The sequence below is a fragment of the Sarcophilus harrisii genome, chromosome 6, assembly GCF_902635505.1.
Source record: "Sarcophilus harrisii chromosome 6, mSarHar1.11, whole genome shotgun sequence".
Lineage (NCBI taxonomy): Eukaryota > Metazoa > Chordata > Mammalia > Dasyuromorphia > Dasyuridae > Sarcophilus > Sarcophilus harrisii.
Window position 1 is genome coordinate 253,250,086 of NC_045431.1, and position 21,773 is coordinate 253,271,858.

At 32.3% G+C, this 21,773-nt stretch overlaps 1 protein-coding gene across 1 annotated transcript; it reads right to left on the bottom strand.

The window, feature by feature from the left end:
• Window positions 1-3,656: 3,656 nt before the first annotated feature.
• On the bottom strand, window positions 3,657-11,455 carry LOC100927712 (olfactory receptor 4C15-like). The gene is made up of 3 exons (XM_012552637.1): window positions 10,555-11,455; window positions 4,615-4,680; window positions 3,657-3,760 (listed from the first exon to the last, which is right to left on the bottom strand). The coding sequence occupies exons 1-3, from the start codon at window positions 11,453-11,455 to the stop codon at window positions 3,657-3,659; spliced, it is 1,071 nt and encodes a 356-aa protein (XP_012408091.1).
• Window positions 11,456-21,773: the final 10,318 nt, after the last annotated feature.

The following is a 21,773-nucleotide window of genomic DNA, read 5'->3' on the forward strand; positions in this document are numbered from 1 at the left end:
CTCAAAAATATCTTGTTTTTCTACAAATTTTGACTCCATTTGTTGTATGAGTTCCATTATATCTTAATTATATAGAATCAAAATTATCTATTTTTCTCCAGATCTGCTATATGTCTGAATCATGTAATCTATTTCATAATCTTTTGTTATAAAGAATAAGATAGACTTTCATTTAGATTGAGTTTCTGTCAGACTATTACTTTCATAGTTATTCTAATCTTTTTTGTGAAACAGTGAGTTCTTGCCACAATAGCTTCAATCTTTGTATTTGTTACATGTTCTTGTACATAAATTTCAGCATATTGTTTACTTCTTCTGTTCCATTGAGCAGCCACTTTTTAAATCTAATATCAAGTTATTTTGATGATTACAATTTTGTCATATACTTTGAAATCAGGTATTTCTAAGTCCCTTTCCTTCCCACTTTAGTTCTTATTGATCCTTTTTATATTAATGTTTTCCCCAGATTAATTTTGTAATTATTTTTTCTTGCTCTATAAAGTAATTTTTGGCAATTTGATTGGAACACAACAAATAAATATTTTTAATTGTAGTAAATTTATTTAATACACATTACTTTATGCATCATGTTGGGAGGGAGAAATCAGAGCAAAAGGGAAAAAAAGCATGGGAGAGATTTCAAAAAAAAAAAAAAAAAGAAAAAAGTGAACATATTATGTCTTGATTTATATTCAGTCTCCTTTTTCTGGATGCAGATGATATTTTCTGTCCAAAGTCCAATGGGATTTTTTAGAAAGGTTAGTTAAAATTAGTTTGGGTGATGCATTACTAGAGAAACAAGAATTTGCAAAGGACAAGTAGGTCAGAAAGAAGTACACAGGGACCTCAAGAGTTGGATTGCTTTTAATGGCCAAAATATCAAGCAGGTTTCTGAAAACAGTTGCAGTGTAGAAAACCAATATGAAACATACTTATCTTCTGTTTTGTTCGATCTTGTATCATTTCAAGAAGTATGAATTCAATCATGTAGTTTTTCATTTCTATGTATTCAAAAAAATGGGAAAGGTACATGTGAGAACTAGCCATTGTATAAAAACTAGTTCACCAAGAAAGTGTCTGCCACAGGATCATTGTATTTTCTTAAGTATTTCAATCCAGCTACTTTACTTATATACTTTAAATTTTACATAGAATATTGCTAATAACATATTTCCCATAATCTATTGCTATCCATAACCCATATTACTTGAGCATGTTCATGAAAGAATAAGTTTCTAGGTCAATAAAAGGACAGAATATTAAATTAATACTTGCTGAAAACTGGCATTATCTTTGCTACTTTCCTATGTACCACTAGAGTCAATTTTATGTTTTCTATTATTAAAATATTTCAGAGTTTTATTTGATAAAATTTCCCTTTCATCAGACATATATAGGCAGATATATGTATATATTCATAACTTATACACACATCTCTTTAAATATGTATATATACATATCAGTAATCATAATTTATACACATCTAACTTGCTACATTTAATTGTAGTGGCCTGAAATTCTGAAAAGGTGTCTACTACAACATGGATAAAAGACAGACCAAAAGATTTATAATGGATCATATCTATTTGCCAAATTTCATTGGGTCTCAAACCACAAGGGTTCTTCCCTGGAGGGAGTGTGGGAGCATGGAAAGGAAGGCAGGCTTTACAGGTTTTTGCTATGCTTCTAGCTTCCTCTTTTGTTATTCCAAATTGCAAAGGTAAAGCTCCAGCAGCCTGATGATATTTAAAATGAGATTCTTGGCCATCTGTGCTGGAACCTGGATTTGGTTTTACAAAAGGACTTGTTGTTGAACTTCTCCCATTTGTACTAGCTTCCAGTTCTGGATGTTTTGTTGGGTCATTATTCCTGGTTGACCACAAAAAAAGACAAAAATGAAGGAGATAAATAGAATCTTAGAAGAGTTAAGTATGACAGATATTTAGAGAAAATTGAATAGAAACAGAAAATAATAAACATCCCTCTGGAGATCTCAATCTTGATCTTTCAGAACTAGATAAATCAAATCACAAAATAAATAAGGAAGAATTTCAGGAGATAAATAAAATTTTAGAAAAGTTAGTTATAATAGATTTTTTGAGAAAATAGAATGGAGACAGAAAGGAGTATCCTTTTTTTTTTATCTTGGTGGTTAATGCAACCTACACAAAAATTGACGATGTATTAGGACATAAAAATGTCAAAATCAAATGCAGAAAGGCAGAAATAGCAAACACATTTTTTTTCAGATATGGTACAATAACAGTTGCATTCCATAAAAAGCCTGAGGAAAATAGACCAAAAATGAATTGGAAACTAAATAACCAAATTTTAAAGAATGAATGGGTGAAAGAATAAATCATAGATGTAATAATTTCATCTAAGAGAATGACAATAATGTGAAAACATACCAAAATGTGTGGGATTCACCCAAAGCAGTTATAAAGGGAAAGTTTATATCTCGTTTGCTTACTTGCATAAAATAGAGAAGGTCAGTGAATTGGGTTTACAACTAAACAAGCTTGAAAAAGAACAAATTAAAAATCCCCAATTGAATACCAAATTTGAAATTCTGAAAATAAAAATGAGATTAATAAAATTGAAAGTATCAAAACTATGGATTAATAAATAAAACTAAGGATGTTTTTATGACAAAACTCAACAAAATAGATAAATCTTCAATTAACTTGATTAGAAAAAGTAAAGAAGAAAATCAAATTGGTAGTCTCAAAAATTAGGGAGAAATTTTTGACAGTGAAGAGGAAATTAGGACAATAATTAGCAGTTATTTTTACCAACTTTATGTCAATAAGTTTAATAATCCAAGTGAAATGGAGGAATACCTACCAAAAATATAGATACCCCAGATTAACAGAAGAGGAAATAATTTACTTAAATAATCCTATTTTAGAAAAAGAAATAGAACAAGCTATTAATCAACTCCCTAAGGAAAAATCTCCAGGGCCAGATGGATTTACACATGAATTCTACCAAAGAGTTAAAGAAAAATTCATTCCAATACTATGAAAACTATTTGAAAAAATAGGGAAAGAAGTTCTACCAAATTCCTTTTATAACACAGATATGGTGCTGATATTTAAACCAGGTAGGATGAAAACAGATAAATAAAATTATAGATCAATTTCCCTAATGAATATTGATACAAAAATCTTAACTAAAATATTAGTAAAGAACAGCAGTAAGAGATACAAAAAGAAATCCCATTCAAAATAACTGTCAATAGTATAAAATATTTGGGAATCTAGCTCTGAAGGGAAAGTCGGGAACTATATGAACACAAATACAAAACAGTTTCCACACAAAGTCAGATCTACTCAGTTGGAAAAAATATCAAGTGCTCATGAGTAGGCTGAGTGAATATAATAAAAATGACAATACTACCTAAATTAATCTACTTATTTAGCACCATACAAACCAAACTCCCAAGAAATTATTTTATAGACCTAGAAAAAATAATCATTGGGGCACAGAGCCAAGATGGCAGAGAGGACATATATTTCTTTCTGGTATTCTTCCACAACTCTCAGACAAATTAAACTCTGAATTAGCTCTGGACTGGCAGAATCCATGAATATTGGGAGTTCAACAAATTACTAGCAGAAGATAAATTAGAAGATTGCCAGAAAAGGTCTGTTTCAATCAGACACAGAGGGAGGCAGGCCAAGTGCAAGCAGGCCAAGCAAAGACTCCAGCACAGACAGCACAGACAGCACAGACCTGAGATCTTGCATCAGAGAATCTATGGGGAGGAATGCACAGTAGTGTTGGCTACTCTTTCCTGGTTGCAAACCAGTAGATCAGTAGACCAAAAAAGGTATAAAACATCCAACACAAACACAAAAAATAGTGAACTTCAAAATGCCAGAATCTCACCAGACATAGCCACACCCAACTATTACCAGGAGTTAGTCAGCAATAACTCAGCTCAGCCAATGCTATTTCTAGAGGAAGCTGCTGCTGCTTGTAGAGGAAGCTAGGACAATTTCCCTTGTCCTAAAAACAGATCTTAACTTTAAAAAAAATAAGTAAGAAAGTAAAAAGAGCTCTAAACATAGATAGTTTTTATGGTTAAATCTTCTCAGATTTCAAACCCTGAGAAGACAAAAAGCAGATTGTCTCCAGATAAAGCCCCGAATGGTAATGCAAATTGGTCCCCATCACACAAGGCTCTTCCAGAAGAAATTAAAAAGGATGTTAAAAGACAACTGGAAGAAAAATGGGGAAAGGAAATGAGAACTTTACAATAGGGTTTGGAAAAGGAAACACAGAATAGACTTAGAGAAATGGAAAAACACCATATAATTAATTAAAAGATAAATTTGACAAAATGGAAAAGTAAAACAACTCCCTGAAAAAAAGAATTCGTGAAATGGGAAAAAAATCCATAGAACAAAACAACTCATTTAAAAATTAATTTGTACAAATAAAAAAAAGGCACAAAAAGAAAAGGAAGAAAATAATTCCCTAAAAATCAGAAGTGAACAAATTGAAATGAATGACTTAATGAGACATCAAGAATCAGTCAAGCAAAACCAAAAAAAAAAAAAAAGAAAAAAAAAAAGGAACAAATAGGTTAAAAAAAATGTAAATTACCTATTGAGAAAACAATTGTCCTGGAAAATAGATCTAGGAGAGAAAGTCTAAGGATCATTGATCTCCCTGAAAATCATTATGAAGAAAAGAGCTTAGACACTATTTTTTTGGGAAATCATCAAAGAGAACTGCCCAGATGTCATAGCATAATAAGGTTAAATAGCTTTTGAAAGAATTCACTGAATACCTCCTGAAAGAGATCCTAAAATGAAAATTCCAAGGAATATCATGGCTAAATTTCAGAACTATTGGACCAAAAATAAAATATTACAAGCATCCAGGGAAAAAATAATTCAAATACCAAGAAGCCACTATAAGGATTACCCAGGATCTAGCAACTTCCACCTTAATGGATCAAAGTGCCTGGAATCTGATATTCCCAAAAAGCAAAGGAATTTGGAATACAGCCAAGAATAAAGCACCCTGCTAAACTGAACATTTTCTTTCAGGGAAGAATATGGACATCCAATAAAACAAGTGAATTCCATTTATTTCTTTTTTTAATATTATATTTATTATAGCTTTTTATTTACAAGATATATGCATAGATAATTTTTCAGCATTGGCAGTTGCAAATCCTTTTGTTCCAACTTTTTCCCTCCTTCCCCCCATCCCTTCCCCCAGATGGCAGGTTGGCCAATACATGTTAAATATGTTAAAGTATAAGTTAAATACAATATATATATATATATATATATATATATGTATATATATATATATATATGTCCAAACAATTAATTTGCTGCATAAAAAGAGTCAGACTTTGAAATAGTGTACAATTAGTCTGTGAAGGAAATAAAAAATGCAGGCTGACGAAAATGGAGGGATTGGGAATTCTATGTAATGGTTCATAGTCATCTCCCAGAGTTCTTTCCCCGGGGTGTAGCTGGTTCAGTTCCTTACTGCTCTATTGGAACAGATTTGCTTCATCTTCATTGTTGAAAAGGGTCACGTCCATCAGAATTGATCATCATGTAGTATTGTTGTTGAAGGATATAATGATCTTCTGATCCTGCTCATTTCACTCAGCATCAGTTCATGTAAGTATATCCAGGCCTTTCTGAAATCATCCTGCTGGTCATTTCTTACAGAACAATAATATTCCATAATATTCATATACCATAACTTGTTCAGTCATTCTCCAATTGATGGGCATCCAATCAGTTTCCAGTTTCTGGCCACTACAAATAGGGCTGCCACAAACATTCTTGCACATACAGGCCCCTTTCCCTTCTTTAAAATCACTTTGGGATATAAGGCCAGTAGTGACACTGCTAGGTAAAAGGGTATGCACAGTTTGATAGCTTTTTGAACATACTTCCAAATTTCTCTCCAGAATGGCTGGATGTATTCATGAATTCCATTTATTTCTTATGAAAAGACCAGAGCTAAATTTTTTAAAAAATGATCTTCAAATATAGAATTCAAAAGAAGCATAAAAAAGTAAAAAGAAAAGAAATTTTGAGAATTGTAATTCTGTTATGGGTATACATAGAAAATGCATGTATAATTTGATTTATTATTTTTATATAAAAAAGAAACTAGAGGTGGAAAGGGGATTGTACAAAAAAAAGAAGAAGAACATGGAGGTAAAATGAAGGAAATTACATCTCAGGAAAAGGCAAAAAAACAAACAAACAAACAAACATTATGACTGAGGGAAAGAACTGAGGGGGATGAACATTATGTGAATCATACTGTCATCAAATTTGGTTCAAAGAGAAAATATTAGATATATTTGGTTTGACCAAGAAACTTCTCTCACCTTATAGAAAAGTGGGAGGGAAAAGAGGAAGAAGGATGGTGTAGGCTAAATAGAAGGGAAAACAGAATTTGTAGGGAAAAGATATAGGAAAGGGGGAGGGACTCTAAAAGAGGAGAGCTGTTTCAGGCAAGTATTGCTCATATGCAAAATACTGGGGAGGAGGGAAAGGGGAAAAGGAAAGAAAAAAGTATAATTTGGGGTTAATAAGATGGCAGGAAATACAGAATTAGTAGTTTTAACCTTAAATGTGAATAGGGTGAACTCCCCATAAAGCAGAAGTGGGCAGCAGACTTGATTAAGAGGTAGAATCCTACAATATACTGTTTAGAAGAAACACATTTAAAGCATGATGATACATACAAAATCAATGAGTATTGATGCAAAAATCTTAAATAAAATTTTAGCAAAGGGATTACCAAAAAATCATCCCCAGGATAATACACAATGATCTCAGATCTGTGAAAATTGAAGAAATTTATGACCAAAGAGGAACTAGGGATCATTAATTTTAAGATTCTGGTTGGTTTTCTGGAGGTCTTTGGACCAACCTTTGTTTCAGCAGAGTAATCACCAGGAGAACAGCCAGAGATAAAGTCCAAATTCTTTATTATCTCCTTCAAAGTCTTGTCTCCTTGTCTGGGGATCAGCTAGCTTTCTGGAGATCCTCTAGAATGTGTCTTAGTTTCTGTGGAGGAAGCAGGAGGACCACCATGATGATCTCTATATTGAAGTCTGCCTCCTTCCCAGAGCTTGTGCTCCAGCCTCCAGTCCTCTGTCTTCCCCAAGTCTGTTCTGGTCTCCCATGGTGGTGGGAGATGGAATGAATGTTTGAGTCTGAGGACTTCTCCTCCAGCCTCCAGCCACCACAAAGGTGGGAGATGGAATGAATGTCTCTGGCTGTTTGTCCCAGCTTATATACTCTATTATAATTATATCATCGTAAGTGTGAATCTTGTAGAACTATATTAAGTACTAAGTATATGTACTGAACTAGAAAACTATTAATCATCATTGTCTTATCAATTCCACTGGGTTAACACCTTGTGAGAATTTCTCCAGAATCTTGGCCCATTACAATTAATGAACTCAAAATAGGCAATTTTTGTATAAACAAAAGTAATGCAAACAAGATTAGAAGGGAAGCAATAAAATGGGAAAACATTTTTATATTCAAGGTTTGTGATAAAGGCCTTATTTCTAAAACATATAGGGAACTGACTCAAATTTATTATAATTCAAGAAATTCTTCATTTGATAAATGGTCAAAGGATATGAAGAGAAAATTTCCAGATGAAGAAATTGAAACCATTTATAGTCATAAGAAAAAGTGATTTGAATCACTATAGATCATAGAAATGCACATTAAGACAACTTTGAGATATCACTACATGCTTCTTAAATTGGCTAAGGTGACAGTAAAAGAGAACAAATGTTGAAGGGGATGTGGGAAACCGGAATACTAAAGCATTATTAGTGAAATTGTGAATATATCTAGCCATTCTGGAGAGCAATTTGGAACTATGCCCAATGGGTTATCAAACTAAGCATACCCTTTGATCCAGCAGTGTTTCTACTGGGTTTATATCCCCAAGAGATCTTTAAGGAGGGAAAGGGACCCACATATATAAAAATGTTTGTGGCAGCCCTTTTTTCAGTGGCAAAAAATGGAAATTGAGTTGATGACTTTTATTTCTATATACATATAAAAACACATAAATATATATATATATATATACATATATGTGTACATACACAAACATATATATATATGTATGAACCCATAAGTATATGTATGTTTCTATGTGTATACTTTTTATATATGTATATTGACAATACCTTAAGTTTGTTTCTTATGGAATAAAAAGTTATATAAAATCATAACCACCCTCTCCCAGAGCTTTTAAGGTTTAAAGTATAAAACTAAGATCAACCCTAAATGTAATGGTTAAATTCAAGAAGGTGAGATCTCAATTTTTTCCTTTGTTGTTCATAATCATCAAATGTTGGTTACTAAATGGTGCTGAAAAATTAATAGTTGCTACCAATGATGACTGTAGATTCTGTTATCCTTACTATGTCACGCATGGTGGCTCAAATGTAGGCATTAATCTTCCATTTCAGCTTCTATTTCATTTTTCATTTAGAAGATAGCTTACTGTAGTCAATAAAGCATACAACTTGGGGTTAGACTATGAGTTTCCATTCAACTTCAGAAACTTTTCAACTGTTTGAAAGAAGGCAAATGAACCATTTTCTTTTAGATTTAGTTTTGTAATTTGTTTTAAAAAAATAGCAATTCTCAGGTTGGTTGTGACGATTGAATGGAATAATATGCATTAATCACTTTGCAACATTTAAGCTATTTTTTAAATGATGCATAATGATGATTGTGAAAGTGATTGCAAAATATCTTTTATTACCAAAGTTAGCTGTTCTATATTTAAACTATTTAAAAACTAAAGGGGGCAGCATACATAGATGAAAAGTGCAAGAATAAAGGGAATATTACGTATGCAAAAACAATCATCTTGAGTAAAAAGCAAATAATAAGCAACAGAAGTATTTTGAAAGACTGAGGGACAATTAGGAGGTGAAGGAGCAGGAGGAAATTCTCAAGCTAAAAGATTACTTTTATCATTTTTCAAAGGAATCCTATTACTTCTGCCATTTCTTCCCCACTATGGAATAGTTTCAGGGGCTACAAATATAAGAATAAGCTACAAGGAAAGTAGATAATAGGTCTTAGCAATGTTTTCCATTTTTTTTCTATTTTGCATTCCCACAGATCTTTCACAATCTAAGAAAGTTACCATGCAGACAGCAGTTTGTACAAATTTGCTATATTGTATTGATTATAAGATTTCCAGTTTTACACTGCACTAATGACATGTTGTGGAACACTGATTTCACTAATGTTTAAAATATATTGGCTCTGAAGAAGTTGCCATTTAAATAACATTTCCATGATACCATAAAACATATTTTTCCTACCTTAATTTCTGATTGCTTAACAGAAAAAGTTTTGTAAAGCTTTCTAAGAACATATGTCAATTGTTCTTCTATAAAACTAACTACTAAGTTTAACAATAGAAAGTAATAAAAAGTGCTTCAAGATAATACTTAAAAATTTCCTTCTTAGAAGGTCCAAGATAAATTTTCCAAGGAATTACTTGCATTGTCTAGATATGAAATTGGAATATTCAGTTTCATGTTCAAATTTTCATCAAAAAGGGGGATAAATTTCTCATGTGCTATGACAGCATTTCTGAGGTTTCATCTATCTGTCCCAAGCCATGCTTCTGAAACAATTAGAATTTTAAAAAAGTCTGTAAATCAAATATAGAGTTGATGACATTTTTATCAAAGTCCAGAAACTGGAGGAATGATCTCTAGGTCTCCATGATTTGCCCAACAAGAAAATTTTCTACACAAAGCAAATTAGATTTTTCAACAAAAGCTATTAATCCTGGTGTGTTTTGAAGCCAACCCTTCACTGAAGTGGGATCTAATCAATGTTTTTCTTTGATAAGTATTTTTTTTCTCTTTTTTGGTGGCATTAGAGTTTATTTCACAAATGCAATTGTCTCTGATATTACAAAAACTATATCTATAAATCAAAGAAGATGCATTTTGAATTTACAGAATTTATTTTCTTTTCTGTTTTCTCTATTGGAACATTCATTTCCAAATACATAAAAATGCGATAATGTTTCTATGTTGTTAGGGATAGAAAAGAAGGGAAAAGATAGCTCCAATTCTGAAGGAGAGCCATGTATGCAATACAGTGTAAAGGGAGCCAGTTTCAGAGTCAGAAAGACCCCACTTCATGAGTTCAAATCTGTCTCAGATACTTACTATAGAAGATAATGAAAATGTTCCTTATCCCTTTGCAATTCTTACTCAATTTCACTGAGTTATTTCAAATCTACATATAATATAATTCCACACATGTATAAGTAAAGTTATATAAATATGCATGTATACATGTATACATGTACAACTATATAATATACGTTCATATTCTTATATATGTGGGTACATATACATATGTGTGTTCATTGGGAGTTTGACATGAACTTTTTAAAAATAATATTCTTTGGTACTGCTGACACATTGAAAAATCAAAATTTTATTTCAAAGAATTTGTTTTTTTATTGAAAATACTTTACTACAACACAACTGCCTCATGGCATTTTTTACTTCCATATTTCTAAAGGTATAGATGAAGGGATTTAAAAAAGGTGTCAGAACAGTGTAAAATATTTCTACCATCTTATCAAAGGAGAAAGTGGTGGGAGGCCTTGCATACTCAAATATACAAGGAATGAATAACATAAGCACAACGGTGATATGGGAGCTACAAGTAGAAAGAGCTTTCTGTCGTCCTTCTTTGCTATATGTTCGCAGGGTATACAGGATGACCCCATAAGAAATAAGTAAGAGGAAAAAAATTAAAATGCAAATGAACCCACTATTGGCTATCACCATAAATCCCAGATCATGTGTATCAGTACAGGCCAATTCGAGCAAAGGATACAAGTCACACATAAAATGATTGATTATGTTAGGGCCACAGAATGGTAATGGTAAAATGAAGAACATTTGAATGATAGAATGCAGGAATCCTCCTATCCATGCCACCCCTGAAAGTAATAAACATATACGCTTACTCATGATGGTGACATAGTGTAAGGGTTTGCAGATGGCCACATACCGGTCATAGGCCATGGCTGTCAGGACAATCACTTCAGCAGCACCAAAAAAATGTTCTGCAAAAACCTGAGTCATGCACCCTTCAAATGATATGGTATTCTTCACATAGAAAGAGTCTACTATGACCTTGGGTACGATAACTGATGAGAAACATGCATCCAGGAAAGACAGAAAGGCCAAAAAGAAGTACATGGGGGAAGCAAAGAGCGAGGGACTGCTAGTAATGGTTACCACAATAAACAGGTTTCCCCCAAGGGTTGCAAGGTAGAACAACGAAAACACAATGAATATGATTTTCTGAACACCTGGATTTTGGGTAAGTCCCAGGAGAATGAACTCAGTCACTTGGCTTTGATTTTCCATAATTTTGACGTGGAGATTGGTGTCTTATTGAATATACATGAACTGTAACCAAAAGATAAAAAGGGATCTTTTCAGTGTATATTGTAATAACAAGAAAACAAATTGATATTTAAATCCTTTATGGTCTGAGATCTTTTCTAAATGGTTCTTTTGGCTTTGGTGCTATATGCATGTTTATATAATCACAAGGTAAATGTATACAAATTGGTTTGTGAATATGGCATATAGGGAATAAGATTTTGCCAGAGGAAAAATTGTTCAAATATATAGTATATCTCCCAGACATGTACACATTTCTATAGTTTCAGATATTTAGTTGGGATGAAACAAATTCTGTATTCATCACAAATAGAAAAACTAATCTACACAAAAGATTTTAAAAGACAATAAAAAGTCTGAAATCCAAAAAATATACATTTTTTTTGGTTGTTGTTGTTGTTTATGGTAAATCGACATTCACTTATACTTCAGGGATAGTATTCCCTGAAATACTATCATTAGAAAATGATTCAAGACAGCATCAACAAGGTCATTCTTGATTCTGTTAAACACATTTTAGGGAGGCCATTGAGAACAGGCCAAAAAGCAGCCTCAAATTTAGTCCCCAGGGGGATTAGTTAAAGAAACTAAGAGTTTTGATTGGGGCACCCAAGAACTAGGATCCTGTTATGATTTTAAGGATCTGAATATCCTTAAGTATAAGAGAGATTCAAATTATTTTGTTAGCCTTGCAAGAAAAAAACAGGAACAAAAGGTTAATGTTTCAGTAAAAGATTCCCATTTGATTTAATAAAAATTTCCTCACAATGAACTTATTCAAAATCAGAGCATAATATGCTGATACATTTATGATATCCTTAGAGAATTATAAAGAAAGGTGAACTTTTTGAGGCAATGTTGAAGTATGGATTCACATTATTTATGAATTGTACTAGAAGGTCTCTTTGTACCATCAAATTCTATGTGCTTTTAATTGCTATAGCAAATACTTTCTTTGCAAAAATGATTCAAAGGAAACAGATAAATACTTAAAATAACTACCCATTTATTCCATAAAATAAATTAATTTATTGCTTATTAAAATCATATAATTGTTAAGGGAAAAGAGAGGAGAAAAAAGGCATTTAAAAAAGGAAATGTGTATCCAAAGATGGGAGTAGTTTTGGTTTTATTCACAAAAATGAACAAATTTATCCTCCAAATCACAAGCTAAAAAAAATTAATAAATATTATTTACTGAATCTCTGGATCTTGTGGAATTTCCATGGCTTTGATTTTCCATTCTACTGACTTTGATAAGGCTAAAAGGAGCATATTAAATGGATTTGCAAATGATATAGAGCTGGGGCAGGATAACATAGTAGATGACAGCATTCAGTCCTAACAGCTTTCCACAGACTAAAAACAGGACTGAATTTATATCACAGAATCAAAAAACTTGAGTAAGAAGGGATTTCAGTGGATCTTTAATAACTCTTACAAGAGAAAACTCATAATATTTCATACTCCAAAACAATTTAATGTTTTTAAATTGAATTATTATATGTGAGCTTAACAAAACCAAAAAAAAAAAAAATTAACAAAGACATACAGTTTAAGTTTGGATTGAGGTGATTATCTATTTGATGTGGTTCTCACTTTCCTAATCTATAAAAAAAAGAGAATTTTTTTTCTTATTTATTGAAAAAGGAAATAATCATATCTTGATTTTTAGACATTAGTTCTACACTTACTATTACCAAAAAAAGTGAGCTGATATAAAAAAGTGTAAACATTAATTCATTTATTGACCACTGAACAATTGTTCTGGAAGAGGGAAAGTGAATATTACTAAGACAAAACAATATAGCAGCTTCTTCAACCCATTAACCCACTAGAAATTGAATCATACACACATGCACAGACAAGCACACATACACAAAAGAACCTATGAATCTTGATCACATTTCTGTCACTAATCAACTGTGTGATTGTATATGCCTTTCTTTCTTTTTTTTTTTTAACAAATTATTTTCCCCAACTATATAATGACTTAGTTTGTCTTAATGATCAGTATTGTTTCTCCTTCTTTCTCAAACAGCGCTATGGCATTAAAGAGGCATTGTCATGACATGGAAGAGAATTGGATTTAAGGAAAATGGACTATACAAGTTCACTGGCCACACTTTCTCCTCCAGTGTCTTCTGGGTACAGTCACAAGATATAGATCAGGAGGACTAGAGACGACTCTGGGTGCAAGAGGAGAATTAGCCTTTTTAAGCTAAGGTCTTCAACAGATCTCAGCTTGACTGAGGCTACACCCATTCAGTGATTAAGGGTAGGGAGCAATTAAGGCAAAGAATCTCCTTTTTCACCTAGTCAAAAACACCTAAATAAATAAATAAAAACATCTAAATAGATAAATAAATCTCTCATAAAGTCTCTCTGACATCTGCTTTCTACTGGGAAGGATCTATCAAACTGTTCTTCAACCTGAAGAAGGAATAGAAGTGTCATAAGTGATACCTAACCTCAAGGATTATTTTTTCTCATTGTCTCTATGGCAGGAGATAGTGGGATAAAACACATGTACATCTGCATTTACACATGTGCATACATATATATATAACTGTAAGTGCATATATATATAGATAGATAGATAGATAGATAGATGAGAAGACTTGTCAGAAAATCAAACCAATGCATGGAAAGAGATTAAGCTAGCTGCTAGCTCAATGAAAGATAGAATACCTGTATGATAGATTAAATTATTAAAATCAGAAGAATCCTGAATGTTTTTTAGCTCTTCAGATATTAGTGTATATTCTTCAAACCTGTCTCATATTTCTTAACATTACAGCAGAAAATGAATAAAATAAAAATTTTAATAAAATTTTACTGAGAAAGTGAACAGAAGACAAATGCTAGAGTCAAGTGGAAGGATTTCATCCCCTTATGAAGTAGTCTATTTATACCCTGAATTCTTTATATGTTTTCATAAAGTATTATTTTATTATGGCAAGGCAATTGGGTTAAATGGCTTGCCCAGGGTCACACAACTGCTAAGTTTAAAGTGTCTGAGGCTGTATTTGAACTCAGATTCTCTTGATTTGAGAGCTGGTTCTTTATACACTATGCCATCTAAGTGTTCCCTTTCATAATATTTTAGCGGAACAAAAAGACCATTAGATCTTCTAGGCTAGCAATTTTTTTTTTTGGTTCTAGTATCTCTTATTCCATTTCTAATATGGACAGGGAGGAAAAGTCTTAAAGGTTGCAAGAAAGTAGAGTAATGGATGTTGACTTACCAGATTGTAGCACTGTATAAGACTTTGTCTCCTGCAGCAGAGGCTTATTCTAAAAACTTGCAAGCTCTCTTAGCCTGAGAATATTAAAGGTTGGTGGAAGCTTTGGTAAGAAGAAATTTGCATTCTGGCTTTATCTCTAACTGCAAATCATGGAAGAATTTCCAGAGCTAGAATCATTCAATAGAAAATATGTGCATAGTTCAGTATAGGTTCTACAACTATCTGGACTGTTAAAGAAAAACAAACAACAATAAAAAAAAATTGCCATTCATCTCAACTGTAAGCCTTTACACCCAATATGTCTTTCAAATATTAATTTCTTCTCCCATATTAATCTGTTTATTTGGGGGAATCTCTTGAGCATTCTTGAGAATATGGCATCTGGATGAGACTTCTGAAATGGCATCTTCTATGCTAAACAGCTTGTCAAGATGCACTCCATGACTCTCCCACAAAGCTCCTTTCCAGACAGATCTGAGACATTTGATAACGTTGTTTGGAGAGAAAGACAAGATATTCTGCATTTCAGTTTTCATAACTCCATATAGAACACATGATCATTTCAATCGTCCCATTACAGGAGTGAGTCTATAATTCTATTCTTCTGTTCCAATGATTGGCTATTCAATAAACATTTAGAACTAGATGAGTTTCCAATTGTTCATGAAATTGGCAACTTCAAAGGCTTGGGGAATGGTTTCTCCCCCTTCGGGGGACTAAGGGATATCTCTTACCAGAACACTGGCAACACAGAACAATTCTTGTCTCTGGTCAGTCCAAGAACAAATCTACCTAGCCAATTAGTCCTTGTCTGAACAGGGGCCAATCCTTGGCAGAAATGAGAAGCAAGTGATTCCTGGCTTCAATAATTCTTCCCTCCTTTCCAATGAAGGTAGAACTTTCTCTCTACATGTGCTTTTGTTTTTGAGGGCATTTGAAGAGTTCAGTTGACATTTTCAGAGTAAAATACCTTTGCTATCATTCCTTATCAATACGCTTTCAATGCAAAATATCTTCACTTGTATAAAAATGTAGAAATTTAGTGCTTTTTTTTTTTTTCAAATGAGAAGTTGTATAATGTGCTTTTATGGAAGACCTCAGTATCAACTATTTTTTTCCAACCTCTACCTTTTTTGAAGTTCCAAATCACTTATTAACAAACCACAAAAATAGGAATAAAATGTCCTTTAAACTTGAAAATGACAATCTTTGGTAGTCAATTAGGACTGGTGAGAAAATTTGTACAATTCTCAACAAAGATGCTCTCTACTGGAAAAAAAAATACTGAAATCTTAACTTGATTCTTTAAAACAATTGTATTCATTTCTAATGCATAATTATTCACAAGAATAATGTGCAATAATAGGTCAAAATCTTTGTCAAAATGTAAGTAAAATATAACCAAAATTTTTTCTTTAGCTACTTGTTTAGCTATCCCAACAAAAATGAGGTTAGATTGATGGGGCCTATTCTTGATAAAATTATGCTGGCTCTTTGCAATAACCACTTCCCTCTCTAGATGTTCATCAACAATCTTTTTAATGATTTGATCTAAAATTTTCGAAGTAGTTGATGCTAAGATCCCTGAACAATATATTTTTTCAGACTATGTTGACTTCTACTTATTATTTTGACAATATCAATATTTGCCCTTTATTCAAATAAAACAATATCTCTAAATGGCTTAATACAATAACTGGCACATTAGGTATTATATAAATTCTTCTTTTCTTTTTTTACTTGATTGGGGCTGTTACCTTATAGAATACTTATCAAATATCATTGACAGTGGTTTAGCAATCACATATGCTGGTTGAGATTTTAGTACATAATTCACCTGGAGCAGGTAGTTTGAATTAATAAAGACCACTTAGTAGTTTCTTATTAAATAAATAGTTATTTTACATATCTCTTCATTATTAATCATTTTTGTTGTGTTAATTTTAGTCTAAAGACCATGTATACATATATGTACATGGCTCCATATAATTTCTTCCAAGGAACCATATATTGTTTCCATTCCAACTTGAGTGGTTACCCATCTAACTATATCCATCTAACTGACAGGCATTAATTATCTATTTGACTTTTAGATATTTGATATTTATGAAATCTATGACCTTTGTCCGAGAAATCTCTTGCAAATATTTTCTCCAAAGCTTATTGTTTTTCTTCACATTTTAATTCCCTTTGTTGCATTAGTTCCAAAGTATTTTAATTCTACATAATCAAAATTATCCATTTTATCTCTAGATATGCTTTATGTCTGAATCGTGTACTCATTTTCAGATTCCTTTGGTAAAAGTATAAGATAGATATTCATGTATAGTGAATTTCTAGCAGATTACTACTTTCTAAGTCATTCTAACACTTTTTGTGAAATAGTAAGTTCTTGCCCCAAGTGCTTCAATCTTTGGACTTATTAAATATTACATCACCCTGTACATGTATTTAAGCATATTGATTACTTTATTTGTTCCATTGAGAAGCTGCATTTTTATTCTAATATCAAGTAATTTTGATTATTACAGTTTTGTAAGTTTGAAAACTGGTTCTTCTAAGTCCCCTTCCTTCCCATTTTGGTTTTCATTGATTCTCTTGATTTTAGTGATCTTTTCACCCCAGATTAATTTTATTATTGCTTTTTTTCTTGTTATATAAAGTAATTTTTGACAGTTTCATTGGAATGATACCAGATAAATTAATTTAGATAGTATTGTCATTTTTAATATATTAATTTAGATTCCCAAGAGAAGTCAACATATTTAGAATTATTTACGTGTACATTTGTAAAGAGTGTTTTGTCATGGTATATACAGAGTTACTGATTGTGTTTTTGGGGGGTAGAATTCCCAAGTATTTTATAGCCTATAGTTATTTTATATGGAATTTCTCTTTCTATCTCTTCCTACTGAATATTCTTGGTAATATTGGGAAATCATGATAATTTCTGTGGTTTTACTTTATATACTACAACTTTGTCTAAGTTGCTAATTCTTATGTCTCTACTACTTAGCCTTGCTGTAGCTAAAAGCTGGTTTTATGGGTTTTATGGTTTTATGGTTTATGGGAAAATAAGTATGGTTTCATGGTTATATGGTTTTATGCAATTTATAAGATTTTGGTTAATTTGATTTTAAAAAGGAAGAATGTATGACCAAACAAGAAATAGAGAACATAGTTGTGATTAAATTAAACTGAAAAGTTTTTGCATAAGTAAAATTTTACTTGCAATCAAGATTAGACGGGAAACAAAAATCTGGAAAAATACTTTTACAAGTGTTTCTTATAAAGGCCTCATTTCTAAAAGATACAGAGAAGGCATCTAAATTTATAAAAATATAAGCCATTCCCTAATTGATAAATGGTCAACATATTAAAAAAAAAACAGTTTCCAAAGAAAGAAATTAAGACATTCACACAATCATATAAAATACTCTATTATTATTGATTTTAGATTTTAGATTTTTTTTTTGTATTTGTATTTAGAAATACAAATTCAAAGAACTCTAAGGTATCATCTCACACATATCAGACTGGCTTAGATGACAGGAAAAGGAAATGATAAATACTAAAGGAGATGTATGAAAAAATGCATTATTGTTGAAGTTGTGAACTGATCCGGTCACTCTGCAGAACAATTTGGAACTATGGTCAAAGAGCTATAAAATTGTGCATATCTTTTGACTAAACAGTGCTGCTGCTGCTTCTATATCCCAAAGAGATCATAAAAGAGGGGAAAGGACCAAGATGTAAAAAAAAAAATGTAGTAGCTCTTCTTTGTGGTGGCAAAAAAAATTAGAATTTGAATGGATACCTATTATTTGGGGAATAGCTGAATAGCATATGAATGTAATGGAATATTTTTGTTATATAAAAATGATAAGCAGGTTGTGTTCAGAAAAGCCTGGAAAGACTTACATGAACTGATGCTGAGTGAAGTGAATGTAACCAGGAGAACATTGTACACATGTGATAATCAACTATGATAGTTTTACCTCTTTTAAATAATATATTGATCCAAGATAATTGGAATATACTTAGATGGAAATTGCCATTCATAGTCAGAGAAAATATATGGAGACTGAATGTAGACTAAAAGATACTATTTTAACCTTCTTTTGGTTTATTTTCCTATCTTGTGATTTTCCATGTTTGTTTGGATTTTTCTTTCACAACATGACTAATATGGAAATATGTTTAAAAATAACTGTATAGCATAAGTTATGTCACATTGGTTATTGTCTGGTAACAAAACGGTGTCTACTTACCCATGCACCAATTCTTGTAAGAATATAAAATAAGTCTTCCTAGATTCATCAGTGAGTCAGTGGAGTTCTTTGTAAGATATTTTGTTTCATAAAATTGGGGGAATCTTTCCAGGATCCAGACATTATGAATTTGGAGTGGCCCTGTGGAAGCACAAGGAGATGCATCCCATTGATTTCAACAGCCTCGTGGCTTGTCTTAGGCTTCTTCCACTCATAGACTTTCAAAGATCCCAGGACCATGTTGGTAAGTAAGGTCACTAATAAATCCAGGAATCCACATTCAATCTCCATATATTTTCTCTATGAATGGCAATTTCCATCTAGGTCTATTACTCTAAGGAAATTAGGGTATATTCTACAACTCTGTGTACAGGCCACATTATCTAGTAATCTAGTATTGACTTTGGTGGCTGGTCAGGTTAGTCCGTCAGGTTAGTAATATGGGGGAATTTAATGGATTTAAATGAATTTAAAGGTGTGGGAATTCCTGGGACATACTTCTCACATAGTTTTGGAAGAGAGAGAGGAAGGAAATCTTGAGTTAAGTAAATATTAGGAATCTGGAATCATTGGAATATGGAAACATCTATGCTGGCATGGAGGAGGAATCAGCACAAGACTTTTTTCTTTCTTACAAGAAAGTCTATTGGAACTGGAGAAAAGTAGGAGGGGGGCCCAGAAGAGAAGGGTTCTTCTCCAAGAAGTAGAGAAGGAACAATTTAAAAGCAATTTGTCTTGGTATGTATGGGAGTGGGTTTTGTCTTCTAAGTTCCTCTCAGTCATCTCAGTTATAATGGGAAAAAAAAATGTGGGCGTTTTAACATTTAAAAGTACTTATAATAGGGCAGCTAGGTGGCACAGTGGATAGAGCACCAGTCCTGGAATCAGGAGGATCTGAGTTCAAATTTGGCCTCAAACACTTAACACTTCCTATCTGTGTGACCCTGATCAAGTCATTTAACCTTGTTTGGTTCTTCCTCATCTGTAAAATGAGCTAGAGAGCTAATGGCAAAGTACTCCTGAATCTTTGCCATGAAAATTCCAAATGACACTAACAGTTGAACACAACTGAAAAAAAATCACGACAGTAAAATCAAATCTTAAGTAAAATCCAGTTCTCCTTCCTTGTGCCTCGTAATTCTGATTAGCATATAAAACCCCCCAAAATAGAAATGCAAACTTATTTAAAAGGAACTTTATTTAATTCATGCTTCTTTCCAAAAAAAATTCCTTCAAAAATAAACAATAAAGATTTATCAAAGTTTTTTTTTTTTTTTGTTTTTTGTTTTTTTTTTAAGATTCTCTTTGATGCGGTTGAGGAGTATGATAGAGACAAATTACTTCCTAGCCTCTTATTCCATTTCAACTCTGAAAAGCTGCAATTGTTAAGAATCCCTTTTTTTTGGTTGTCTTCTCCCTTTCCCTCCCTCCTTTTTCTTGTCCTTCCCTCTTTTCTCTTTCTCTCTCCCCTTCCTTCTCTCTCTCCCTGCCCCCTTCCTTCCTTCTTCCCTTCTTTCTTCCTTTCCTTCCTTCTTTCTTTCCTTCCCTCTTTCCTTCCTTCCTTCTTTCCATTCCATTCCTTCCTTCCTTCCTTCCTTCCTCCTTTGTTTCTCTCTTTGTTTTTTTCTTTCCTTCCTTCCTTAGATGATGTATGAGTTCCACTTTATAAATGTTATAAAATGCAGAGAATAAAGAAGTACTTTGAGATAGAGCAATCAGAGGAGGTTATAAGGCAAAATATGAAGTTCTGTTGGTCATCATTTTGAAATAGGCTGAGGGTGATCCAACTAGGATGTATTTGAGATATATTATAATCTCTTGTATCACAAACATATAACTTCTTCAAAGGTCTTGCAAGGAAAACCAAGAATTTAGACTAGAAGAACCTTGAATAATGTCCATGGAAATAATACCAAGAGATCTATGACTATATATCTACACAAAGGTGCATCAGAATATAATTTTCAAAGGATAGATGACTGAGGATTAATGTGAAGTGACTGACTACAAAGATTAACATCTCATCACCAGGCTTCAATTTCCTTTCAGCAATTATAGTGCTTTGGAGCAACAGTTTCCAAAAACTTAAATCATTCTAAATTAATTATTTTGTCACATCTTTCTGTCAGGAAATTATCAGAGTTTCAAATGCTTTATTTGCTTCTTAACATATAACATATGATGCTGATGTTATTTCATTCAGGGCAATCTAGAATTAACTGGCATGGAACCACTTCATATTATATTGTGTTGTGTAAGAATTACACAGCATGTAATGGAGACAAACTGCAACCATTCCCAATAAGATCTGGAGTGAAACAAGGTTGCCCACTATCACCGTTACTATTTAATATTGTATTAGAAACGCTAGCTATAGCAATAAGAGCTGAGAAAGAGATTAAAGGAATAAGAATAGGCAATGAGGAAGCCAAATTATCACTCTTTGCCGATGACATGATGGTATACTTAGAGAATCCCAGAGTTTCTGCTAAAAAGTTATTAGAAATAATCCACAACTTTAGCAAAGTTGCTGGTTATAAAATAAATCCACATAAGTCATCAGCATTCTTATATATCACTAACAAAATCCAACAGTCAGAGTTACAAAGAGAAATTCCATTTAAAGTAACTACTGATAATATAAAATATTTAGGAATCTATCTGCCAAGGGAAATTCAGAAACTTTATGAGCAAAATTACAGACCACTTTTCACACAAATTAAGTCTGATCTAACTCAATTGAAAATATTAAATGCTCTT

Coding starts and splice junctions, on each gene's coding strand:
- LOC100927712 (XM_012552637.1), bottom strand. CDS start 11,455: ATGGAAAATCAAAGCCAAGTGACTGAGTTCATTCTCCTGGGACTTACC. Junction 4,681..10,554: donor AAATGCCATGAGGCAGTTGT/GTTGTAGTAAAG, acceptor AATGATTTTCAG/GGAGATCAATGATCCTTAGA. Junction 3,761..4,614: donor GACAATTGTTTTCTCAATAG/GTAATTTACATT, acceptor TCCTCCCCATAG/ATTCTCTGATGCAAGATCTC.